Source organism: Phragmites australis, chromosome 6, assembly GCF_958298935.1.
Source record: "Phragmites australis chromosome 6, lpPhrAust1.1, whole genome shotgun sequence".
Taxonomy (NCBI): domain Eukaryota; kingdom Viridiplantae; phylum Streptophyta; class Magnoliopsida; order Poales; family Poaceae; genus Phragmites; species Phragmites australis.
The window spans coordinates 4,214,715-4,227,107 of NC_084926.1; the positions used below are offsets into that span (position 1 = coordinate 4,214,715).

The 12,393-nt window shown below is 46.4% G+C and overlaps 1 protein-coding gene across 4 annotated transcripts; it reads right to left on the reverse strand.

Moving 5' to 3' along the window:
• Positions 1–2,974: 2,974 nt before the first annotated feature.
• On the reverse strand, positions 2,975–11,158 carry LOC133921195 (probable RNA-binding protein ARP1). 4 transcript variants are annotated; one of them, XM_062365980.1, is made up of 6 exons: positions 10,439–11,158; positions 10,173–10,296; positions 8,070–8,193; positions 4,450–4,483; positions 3,751–4,027; positions 2,975–3,451 (listed from the first exon to the last, which is right to left on the reverse strand). In XM_062365980.1, exons 1-6 carry the CDS (start codon positions 10,685–10,687, stop codon positions 3,342–3,344), a joined length of 918 nt encoding a protein of 305 aa, XP_062221964.1. In that variant the 5' UTR covers positions 10,688–11,158; the 3' UTR covers positions 2,975–3,341. The 4 variants fall into 4 exon arrangements, with proteins under 4 accessions (XP_062221964.1, XP_062221962.1, XP_062221965.1 ...); XM_062365978.1 differs by having other exon boundaries at positions 3,751–4,030; XM_062365981.1 differs by having other exon boundaries at positions 2,975–3,448; positions 10,439–11,153.
• Between the last annotated feature and the right edge of the window lie 1,235 nt (positions 11,159–12,393).

Genomic DNA, 12,393 nt, shown 5'->3' on the forward strand with positions numbered 1-12,393 from the left:
CATCCTCACATGGTACAGGAACCAATATAAACTGCTGGTGTTCTCACTCTCTACAAATGCAAAGTCCAATGGTTGAATTTGTTTGTTCCCATCAACCCTAATAGTAGTCATGATTTGTCCCATGTACTTACCGGTAAGAAAAGTATCGTTAATGTACAAGATAGACCGACAATACTTAAAAGCTTCGATACATGCTTCTAACGCAAAGGAAGATCGCTTCAGGATGTGCTTGCCTGGTTTAGACAACAATGAGCATTTATCAATATCATAATATGTCACCAGGTTTCTTCAAGCAATGATCTACAGCAAATGTGGTAGATTATCATATGACGCTTTGTAGGTCGCGAACCTCATCTCAATTACCTTTCTCTTCACTCTTCATACCTTGTTGTAGCTGATAGTGTACTTGTACTCCTCCTCAATTGGTCTAATTATGGACCCTCGTTTGTAGTTCAAGTTGTTCATAATTTGGGCATACATCACATTGCCGACAAAGGCTGAGGTGATATTCTTGTGGCTAGGCTCAACTTCGTCCATCATGCAAGTGTGGTCGATCACAATCGACACCTTCCAATAGTCAACTCACTTCCCCTTGAAGTCGTGCACCCGCCATGGTCAACCCGCCTTCACGCACTTAACATCATATTCCTTCTTGCTTGACTTCACAACATAAAACTATCGTCGAAGAAATGTCGCTTATTGAGTCATTGCACCCTTCATGGCTTGATTGGTAGGATACTAGCATCCTAGGTCACCTCATTCTGCATATACTTCCAGACCATCTGATTCCTCTCATTCACCACAATATTATTGAAGTTGGGATTGTTCCAATCTACAGGAACAGGAGCATCGTCCTCGTCATTCGAGATGTCATATTCAGGGGATTCGTCAGCCTGAAGATATTCTCGCTCCATCTATTCAATTAGCGGAGGGATGTGTTCCCCTTCATCTGCCTCACTGGTGAGTTCAGTTGGATACTCTGATGAATGTGTACCATTCGGATCAATATCATCCTCATACTCTTCCTCATCACCCTTCTCCTCCGTGTACCCCCACCCTACATCTCCTATATTGCCTCCTTATTCTTCCACTACACAAGCAATATGGGAGGCCAACCTCTGTGCACAACATCCTGACGGTACCCCTTCCACATAGAATCTTCCCAAAGCAGGTATACCTGCCAGGACACATCATCTCTCACTCGGTTGTTCGCAATGCTAATGGTCATCTCTTGAATCACGGGGTCTATTTTGAAACCCCGTATCAACCAGACGTATAAGTGTCTGATACTTTTATGCATAGGTCTTGAGATACCCTTATCCATTTAGGGAAATACAGACAGTACTACCCCTTTCAAACCATATAGTATTTCATTATCCCCATAAAAAAATCATAAACTACCACATATCTGACATATCTAGCAATCATCGATAAAAACACTAATATTATTGCGATAGAACAAAAATAATTATGTAAAACTATATCTACAATGAAAAATTGATTACAAACATAGCCCAACATGCAATCTATACTGTAACAAAATATTCCTGAATAGCTACATCAAACATCTCTAAATCATACATCTATCAAACCAGTTATGACTATACTATATCCAAATCATACATCTATTACCTAACATATGTTTAAATACTACATCTAATTGCTAAAAAATATATATAAAAAGCTATTATCACTAAACTATATCTAACTCTAATTCTAAGACTAGACCACATTCTAACATACGTCTAGTTAATATCCTACAAAATTGTACAAAATTTATAGATCTAGCATCTAACATATATCAAAACCAAGCACTAGTGATTATCCTACTGATTTTGTAAAAAGATCAGAAAAAAAACATACATATTTCCTCTGACAGGACTTCGCCGTACAATCTCCCCTTCTCTCCTCCCCTCTCTCATCTTCTCTCCTCTCCTCTCAACTATGTTGGTATGAAATGAGCGGCTGACAACGATAAGACTGGTGCGATCGGATTAAATACCCAAAAGATCTTGTCCATTCAACGGACGAGACCTTTTAAGTGAGTCCACCCGGTATCGCAGTCACAGAGAGACCAAATTCTCACTCACTAAGCGAACGAGATGTTGCTCTCTCCGGTTATTTAATGCACTTAGCTCTAGAGCTTATAAGTTCTCGCATGTTCAATATGTGAGATCTTGTTCTCGCCATGGTAGACTACACATGTAATTTTTTTAAACGGACATATGTTCTTGAAAATATTAAATATATGTATACATAAAAATATCCATACCATACGACTGGGCTAGGAGTAATTTGTCGAGTTCTAAAGCAGCCCAGTAAGCGGATGTTAGTCAGAATGGGCCGCATCCAGATGCGTCTGTTTCCCTCTCTCCGGTTGGAACTCGACGCTGGAGAGCATATGCGCCGGCCTGCCATGCTCTGCTGGCCGTTCTTCGCCGAGCAGCCGACGAACTGCCGGTACGTGTGCGCCAAGTGGGGTATCGGGATGGATATAGACAACGACGTGACGAGGGAAAAGGTGGCGCGGCTCGTGAGGGAGGAGATGGATGGCGAGAAAGGCAAAGACATTAAGGCCAATGCGATGGCGTAGAAGGAGAAGGCCGTGGCGGCAACAGGGGAAGGCGCGCGGGACCTCGAGCGTCAACGTTGACCGTTTGGTCTAATTCTTGCTTGCAGGAAATGATCCTGCAGGCTGAACACATACTGTCGAATCAGTTATGGACAGTGTTATATACTTGCATATGAAAAGTAAGGTGTAATGTTGTCAGACAACTTTCCCTGAACTAAACAGTTGTAATGTGTGAGTACAACATCTGTTTCTTTCAAGGTGAAGTCTGTTTCATAATTCATAGTGGAAAACATCGTGTCATATGAACATTGTTCATTTCAGATTGAAAGAGCATGTTTTCTTGTCAGTATTTCAGGTTGGCGTGTAGATTCACCTGTCATACACTGATACTACAGAACTCACTGCGAAAAAATTAATTCTTCTATGAAAAACAAATTGTTCATGGTGCAAGAACAGTACTGGGTAGTTCCTCACAAAAGAACAGTACTGCATATTTCAGAACAACTAACAGCGCAACAGGACATCCGACAGTAACATGCCTCCGGAACTTATTCTAGCGAATTTCTTAATCTTGAAATTGAAATTCAGTTGGTGGTACAATGGATTCAGCAAATAGATGCATTGCAAGAATTTGAAAAGAATCAGAAATAATGAAAGAACAAATCTTGTTGTGCTTTTTCAGTGAAGTGAGTATCATGGACTCTGTTACAGACCACCAATAGTCTGCAGCAGACTGACATCAGATCATTTTGCCAGGATTTGCAGCAAGTCAGTTCGATGAATTTGGATCTGAATTTGACCTTACAGGCCTTGATGCTTCTTGGTTGTTTGTGCTTGTAGCTGCAGTTGAAGAGGTTGGCTGAGTTGATTGAGCGCCTGCTAAGATATTTCAGCAGTAAGGCACAATTTTGCTCAAAACAAAGTGATGTAAAGTATTCTTTTACTTTTTTGCCGCAGTTAAGTTATGCTAAGATATCTAACTGTTAAAGTTAATACCTTCACATTCCCTTAAAGCACGAAAGTTGGAATTATAATAGCTTATTCTAGGATTTTATAAGAGTACGTACATTTTTAGATGGCAATAGAGTTCATACACGGAAATGCGTTTGTCTTTTGGACTTCAAGTTTCAACAGTAAACAATGAAGATAACTGACAAAGAATGATAATAATGACATACCTGATGCATCATCAGATTGCCTTGAGACTGCATGAGGGGGTAGCTGGAGTCTGAAATTAGGCGGAAGCGAAGGCGCTGGCGGGAAAGAACCCTCAACCTGTGCCGGTTGCTGCTGAAAGAACGGTGGCCGTGTCGGTTGCTGCATCGGCGAGAAGCCAGACCTCGGACCTGGGCCACCGGGAATGTACCCCATATATGGGTAGGTTGGTCCTGAAGGGGAGGTTGGGCCGTACAGCTGAGGGTAGTAATGCTGCAGCACTTGAGAATTGTACAATGCCTGCTGATGAGTTTTCATATTTGATGGTTTCAGTTAGATTGCCAAATGGAAAATAAGTTGGTATTCGTGCTAGCTTCAGATTCTGGTACAAAATATAACTTGATACCAAATAGAGAAAAAAAAACAAGGCCCTATCATGGCTATCATTGGATCTGAGCTAAGAAACATGCAGCCATCGCCAAGTTTCAATACTGAAAGTTGTCAGTATTTAAAGTTTCGCAAGTGACTTAAATCTCCTGAATTCAGAGTTTCATATCATGGACAGTAAACGGTGAAATTTATCCTTTTCACTTCAGGGGGCACTGTTGTCAATTATTGCAGATGCGTGTAGCAAGGAACAACTACCATGCATGTGATGGAAGTAAAATGAACAACAGTGATGACATTGAAAGAAAAGATAAAATGGTGATTGGAATGCTTGCCTGTTGGTATGGATAATCATGTGGGTACCAGTACCTGCAAAAGTTTGCAGAACATCTTCAGTGCGTTATAAAAGACTGATAGTGACTGAGCTGAGCATGAGCCCCACCATTGTCTCTCAGAGACATATCTACCAGCTATCATGGCTGTAAAACCCAAACTAATCTCAGGCACTTATACATGTTGAGGTAGAATAGTAGCAATCACTTCCCCTTCTCAGAGTTTGCATCTTAGTACTTGGTAATTGTCCATAAAAAAAAAGTTTCTCATTGTTTTTTTTGGGAATAAGTTGCTTTTTAACGCTTCTACGTCTCGCAGCAACCAACTGGCGAGATGATATTAGGTGTACTAATCCTCAACAGATAAAAATGTCAGCTAAGGGACCTCTAAATACACTTGAAAACATACTTCACCACACTAATTAAATTAAACAAATATTATTCTTACAGATCTTGAAAATTAATCTATGAGAGTTTGCACGTACAAAATATTCGAAGTCCCAAATTGGCTACGGAATCCTACTGAAATTACTAATGGTTATTTAAGGACTATATTACTAATGTATATATATCCATACCAATGGGTTGGTACGTCTAGGGAGAACGGAATTAGTGGACTATTGCGTATATTGTATTAAGTCTTCGGGACGGAATATATAAAGTAAAAATATCTTGGATATAAAGTAATCTTAGAGATAAGATGAAATCTAATTCTATCCTACCATAACAATCATATCCTTGTATGTCCTATAACATATACTCTAACATCCCTGTAGTCGCAGCGGAAGCGTCACAGACAATGAGAATAGAGAGGAGGACGAATGACATCCTCCCGCAGTCAAAACAGTGCGATGCAGATGTCGTGACTGGAGAAACTGACGAGTTGCTCATGCAGACGGTAGCCTTTTATACCTGATGTTGAGGTAGCCAAGAGCGAGGCGAGTAACCGTGGTCGAGGATGTTGTGCGTGAGGTAGCAGTGGGCGATGTAGCCGTAATCAGGGTTGTCGTGGTCGAGGGAGCCACATACGAAGCCACGAGTGCAAAGAGGCGCCATGGTGAGGGGCGCAGGGAAGCCCGTAGTGAAGAAGACGGTGACACGAATGAGGAGATTGTTGAGAAGAGATCGATGTCGAAGTAGACGCAGTCAAGGACGAGGAGTGCACCGGGTTTATCAAGCTCGGGAATGTGTCAAGGACGAAGGCACACTCCGATTTTGCCAATATCAGGCACACGAAAGTAGGGAGACCAACCATGCGTCAGTGCCTCAGGGACCAGCAGAGAAGGTCTCGACAGCCGTGATACGTAGAGCGGCGAGGAGGAGAGTGCCAATGTAACCCACGGTTCCTGAAGTAGATGAAAGAGTCATGGAGGAGACTGCGACGTTGGTGACGATGTTATGTCGGACGAAGGCGGTAGAGGGAGGTGCATCCAGTGGCCTGGAGCGACGACACTAGTGTCCGAGAGTGCGTGACAGCGGTGCTTGAAGAGGCCAGCAAAGAACACCCGAACAACATGACGAAGACCAAGGGCACCGACGACTAAGTCTGACACTTTGAGAGAGGTGGCGTCGATTAGCCGGAGTGTTGTGGCGCACGGGGACGACGATGTACGGCAATGGTGGGATCCTTTATTCAACTGGACCGCGCCAGGGAGGACGCGATGGCGCTGCGAAGGCACGACCATGGGCGGCAGCACTGCGGTCCAAAGGTGACACAACGGTAGTCTCGGTGCTCGGGAAGACACGCACACTCTGGATGAGGATGATGAGAGCCACTGCCAATCAGGCAGGACGAAGTGCACACGATCGGCTGATCAGACAGAGGGCACGCGAGATGTACAAGGTAGAGGGTCTCAATTGGTGGAGGCGACAACGATGGTGTGCAGATGGGGCAGCCGGACGGTGGCGCGTGAAGGCGTCCCTAGGGCGCCGCGCGCCCAGCCATGCCGCACGGGTGGAGACAAGGAGCCAGCCGGTGGAGTCGATGCCGATGATGGAGTAGAGGTGCGTTATATCGATGGATGATGAGCGACACAAACCGATCTCTGATCAGTAAAAAAAATTACAGCAGCATTATAGTAGCCATTGATGCATGCAACCGACTACTTGGCACACACGAGCAACTATGGTACAGCCCGCTCAACGAAGTGCACACAGATCACGACCATGACCACATGAGCGACGGCACCCGTTAGCACAACCACGCACGTGGCGCACAGATCGGCGTAGTCGCATGCATGCACAAGCGCTGAGGGCGTAGATCGGCATGCACGCGATAGATCGACAGGCGTCCGACGGGTAACGACGAGTGACATGACCAAGCCAAGAAAGGACGACGTGAAGACGGTGGCAGACCAATGGGATCAGTTGCGAAAACCTAGCTACAGGTTGTGCAGCCTACGCCGGACATCGATCTCCTCAGGAGCGGTGCGGCGGAAACGGTGGGTTTAGGGCTAGAACCGAAAACTAAACTGATATCATGTAAGAAGAATAGAACTGGTGGAATATTATTTATACTGTATTGAGCCTCGAGAACGAAATATATAGAGTATAAATAGATTGAATATCAAACAACTCTATAAGATAAGATGTAATATAATATTATCCTACCATAACAACCGGATCTTTATGTATTTTATATGATATACTATAAATATACGGAGTAGCATATATTTGCAAATGTCAGCATCAAAGAAGCCAAGTGACACTAAGAGATGAATGCAAGCATTTAACTCTGCAGCTAACCAACAAAATGCAGAGAGCTTTTGCAGTGCAGGCAACAGCCCATGGTGGTCTGCTGTCTGGGTAAGAGAGAGATGGAGGGATCGGGACCACCAGAGTTGAATGCCCATGCTGAGCTGCTGTCTGTGTTTTCCTCGCATCGGCCCAAATTTAATCGGCCTAGCTCAGGGCCCAGCAGAAGAGGCATGTGGACACGTGGGCCCAACTGCGCCCCTTGGCAACTGAACCAACCTGTCCAGTTAAGGAAACGAATAAAACGATAACTGGAAGCTGCGGCGTGAAAGGAACATGACCCCCGGTTCCGTGACAGTGAAACGCTCGCAGCAGTCAGCTCGGTAAATGTATCATGGACAAACACAAACCACTCCATGCACAGATGCACGGCACTGTTTCATGTTGTTTGCCCTCCTTCCACTAAAGAGCAGGTCAATATACTTGCTTATCTATCGCAACTCATCTATTTACCTCTCTGATCGTCTAAGGCCAGGTCAAAATGTAAGATCTCTGAACAACAGCTGTCTGCCTCAAATCCATCCATGCCGTGAAATTGCAGTGCTCTCTGAAACGCAACCACTATGACATGGAGGCGTCACTACCAAACGACGGCACCCTCTTTGGGTTTGGATCAGAACAAGAAAAGGAGAAAGAAACACAATACGATTAACCTTCAAAGAGGACATGACACGGCGCTGATATGGACATGTGCCGCCGCTATCAACTGATGATTCAGAGTTGCAGTGTGCTCAGATCCCATGATGACAATGTACGTACGGGATGCTCGTATCACCCATGTATCATCGTGAGCTCTGCGTCGCGGAGCATTTGGTTCCAGAGATTTTAAGGAGGAACAACTGAAACGTATAGGCGAAGATGGCACTCACCCGTACTGCGGATGGTAGTACACCGGGGCAGCGTGAGGCGGGGTCATCTGCGACGGCACCCTGTAAGGCGGGCCCATCGGCGGCTGATCCGGTAGGTGGGGCCCGCGGCCAGCTCCTCCTCTCCCTGCAGAGAAACACGGTGGTGGCAGTGCCATATTGACATCAGGCTGCAAGAAAGCAATACACACCAAACAAATAATAGTACACTACTGAACAGTACAGTGCAGAGCTGAGCAGCCGTATGCATTGCGGACAGGGGAGCATTGCTTGCGAGACGGTCGTATGGCCTGTGCAAGATAGGTGTCACCATGTGCCCTGCTCTGGACTGGTTTAACATTTCTTTCAAGGAATGATGGCTTGGCAGACCATTAGATTTTGTAAATTCTTTAGATAAAAAATAATAGCATTTTTGTTTATGAAATCTGCATTTGGTCTGGGAATAATAGAAGAAAGGAGGCTTCTTTAAGTGTGCATTGCGTAGATTAGCACAGTGCCAAATGATTAGAGTTTTTTTTTTAGGGGGCGGGGGGCGAAAGACAAACGATTCAAGGCTGTCCTAGCTAGATAGCACTTCAACCTACTCCAATTGGCAATGCATTATTGTGAGCTGTAATGCACTAAAACAGTTTTTCAGAACTAGTATGCCGATCGTTGTACTGTGAAAAGGAGAAAAGACCAATACCATTATCTTATTTGAGAAGCACCATATTCTAATATCTTATAAAAAGCAAAGAAAAAGAAAAATACCCCAATCTTTTTTTGAGACGAAAAAGACCCCAATCTGAAACAAGAGCCTAGGTGATCCAGCATATTGAAATGACGGGATGCAAGGAAATGGATGAAGAGAGAAAAGCTACATTAATTCCTTTCAAAAAAGAAAAAAGAAAAGCTACATTAACCCAACCCATTGCATGCGCAGAATCAAGCATATATTCCTCTAGTGGTTGACACTCGAGCCGGTCAAAGTCTGAAAGACTACTACAGGAACAGAAGTAGTATATGCTACCGAACATTTTTCTAATGCCACGCCTCAGTTTTCACTAGAAAAGAAAGGCGGCCGGATTCCTGATTCTCCAGCGATAATCTCCACTCCTTTACACCTCATTCTCGCTGGAACCATTCAGCATAGCACCAATTGCATGCATCCGGTCAATGCAACCTGATCTTTCTCAATAAGCAAAGGGGGGAAAATAGTACCAGCCCCACTCTCAGCCATCCCATAACCGCCATCTTGCCAAACTGCTACCGGTATCCATCATACACAAGATTCTTGTCCTAGGCCTAATTTATCACCAACTTGGGTCTGTTTGGATCGAAAAAAATTAGGTTGAATTAATCCTAAAAATTCCTAGAGCAATCGTCTCGGCTTCATCGGAACAAGGTTTCATGGCTGGTATAGATGAGGCTAAACTTAGGCCCCCCAACATGCTTCGTTTCTTAGTTAATATTAAAAAAAGTAAAAAATGATGTTAAAAAATAATTTTTTCAATGAATATGTACGTCTTACTAGTTTCTTAAATCCCATAAAATAATTTATTGTCTTATAATTACCTATGATTGTACAAAGAGCTGGTTAAACAAGCTTCTTTTTTCATCTTTAAATTATTTATCACATTATTTTTACTTAGATAGATACCTAATTAATGTCAAAAAAATAGTATTTTAACAAGGTGGGGCGTGGTGAGTAGATCAAGTAGCACGCAGCAAATGCAGCGAGCCAGCGAATTAGGGGGCAGCGACTGCAAGGCCAGCCTGGGCAAGCACAGCCATGAGTCCATGACGACCATGCTTGATTAGTGAGTGACTGCTTCCTCTCCCATCCCAATGTAGATATAGTAGTCGTGTCCTCGTTCCGTGTGCTGGCGCCCAGTGATTTACCAGCTGGGCTGGACTGAGCCCCCACCCATCTGCCAATAATCTTCCCCTACACCCGAGAAAAAAAGAAACCCACGGTGCCCTAATCGAGCTTATCCGGTTGCTCTAGTCGCGTACGGCCGGAGCTAATCTTGCCCCGGTGATTACTGACATGCACATGCGAGTGCCTTGCAAGGAAAGTAAAAACAAGAGGAGCATTGATTTGGTTTGGTTCCTCGGTTTGCTCACCTCTCGGCGGCGCGGGCCGCGGCGGGCCCATCGACGCAATGTTGCAGTTGGCGCGCCGGCCGGCGATCACTGGGTTCGGGTTCTGCACCGCCCGCTGCGCCGCCTCCGGGTCCCGGAAAATCACCTGTTGAGATAGAAAAGAAGCACGCATGCACCGATCTGAGATCAACCACACGTGTGTACACATGCACGGCGGCGACCGATCGATTGCCCTCTCGCCGGCCGGGACGGATAGAAAGATGAGCGGCAAGAGAGGATCGACTTACGAAGCCGTAGCCCTTGGAGCGGCCGGTCTCGCGATCGGTGATGACGACGGCCTCGAGTATCTCGCCGTAGCCCCTGAAGTGGTCGTGCAGCCCCTCGGACGGCGTCTCCCACGCCAGCCCGCCCACGAACACCTTGGTCAGCGTCGTGTCGCCGAACCGCGATCGGTGGTGGTGCGCTCCCCCGCCGCCCACAGCCGGAGCGTGGGCCGGGGACCTACCGGCGGAGGACGACGACGAAGGCGCCGCCATCTCCAGCTTGCACGCAGCCACTCGTCCGTCGACGTCGCGCGCGCGCACCTGCCGTCTGTGTCACGTCGCCCCTCCGGCCTGGACTCTGGACTAGTCCCCGATCTTTATACCAAGACAGAGAGCAGAGCTAAACCTGGACTCTTTCCCGATGGATGTATAGCTATCTAGCTACTGGTTTAGGCCGGGCCGGTTTGGTTCGCACAGAAACTAACCTGCCTTCCTGCGCTTGCTCCCTCCCCTTTGGTTTCCGAGAATACCTCTCCCCTTTCCATAACCTCCTGGTCTCTCACCTCAGAAGATAGAAGGATATGTTAAGAGAAGAGGGAGAGATGGCAGCAGGAAGAGGGGAAGGGAGAGAGGTGCGAGGAGACGTGGCTGTGCGCTGGAAGAGAGGTCTCGGGTGTGGGATGACAGCTGCATGACCCTTTCTAGTCTCGTTTCCAATGGACTATAATAAGCACCTGCAACACCAGCCTCCTTGTTCTCCATAACATTTTTTTATGATGCGTCCGGAACGCCCTCTCGGTCGGAGATCGAGAGGGGGGCACCTTCCCCCACTTGGGTGGGCGTCCTCCCTGTCGCTCTCGAGCGACCATCCCGAGCCGAGCTAGCTGAGGCGCCGAGCGAGCCGCCCCAACTCACGACTCCCAAACGCAACGACGACGCGTACGTACGCATCGGCAGATCGCTCGATCCGCCGATGGTTCCATCGATCGCGCGAGTTGGTGGTGGCGTCGGCTGCTGGCATAGCGCCTAGCTGAGCGGCGACTCCCTAGTTGGCGTAGTTGTTTGCTACTCCTAGCTTACCACCCCGCGGAGTTGCTTCCTTGCCCGCATCGGCCACCCCACCTCGCTTTGCCATCGATGTTATCTAGCTGGAGAAACGAAATCAGGAAGCCAAGTGCGTAATCATCAATTAGGCCGTCTCTGCTGCCCACCATACATCGTCATCAATTTCGTAATGGTGCGCGCGATTAGTTGAGAGAATTTTCGTACGAGCGTAGCTCACTTTTATATGCTACGCGGTACCGTGGAAAAACTTGCACGCGAGTATCACCATTTATGAAAGAACAGGGGCATATTACTACACGAGAACAGCTGCTGATAGCCCCTAAGCCTCCCACTCCATTTTTAGGTATGGAAGAGTTAGGAGAGAAGGAGAAAAAAAAAGAGAAAAAAAAGGAGAGGGGATTCGCCCAGAGCACGATAAGTTGCATGAGTATGAGCAAGAGTTGACTTCCAAGTTAGAACGTGGAGATGGTCATTATTATTGGCGTTTTTGGCGGTGACGAGGAAAAAGGTTGGTATTTGGTTACCCTACAAGGTTAGCGGGTCATCGGCGCCACGTCAGCAAAGTTTCTCGTTCCGGTGCGGCAATAGCCCTATCGACGAAGCCCGATGCTGGCCTAGAAAGCGCTGCGAAATTATACGGCATGTTCGCCTTGACCTCTCGCTCGTGCTTCTTGATCTATTGCGGCTCGCAAAACGGTGACCAATGATCGGCCTGCGTTGGTTGAGCGCCGTTTTTTGTCCTCTTAGTTCGAGACAAGTCAGGTTTCAGAGCTTGGTTCACTGAGATCTCAATTCCTGTTATCTTCATCATCTTGCAGTACGTACGATTCATGGCGCGCTGATTCAGTAACCGACTGGAGATTTCCTCTAAAGTACAATTGGTTTCTTTGACACCACTGGAACACGGAAGAACC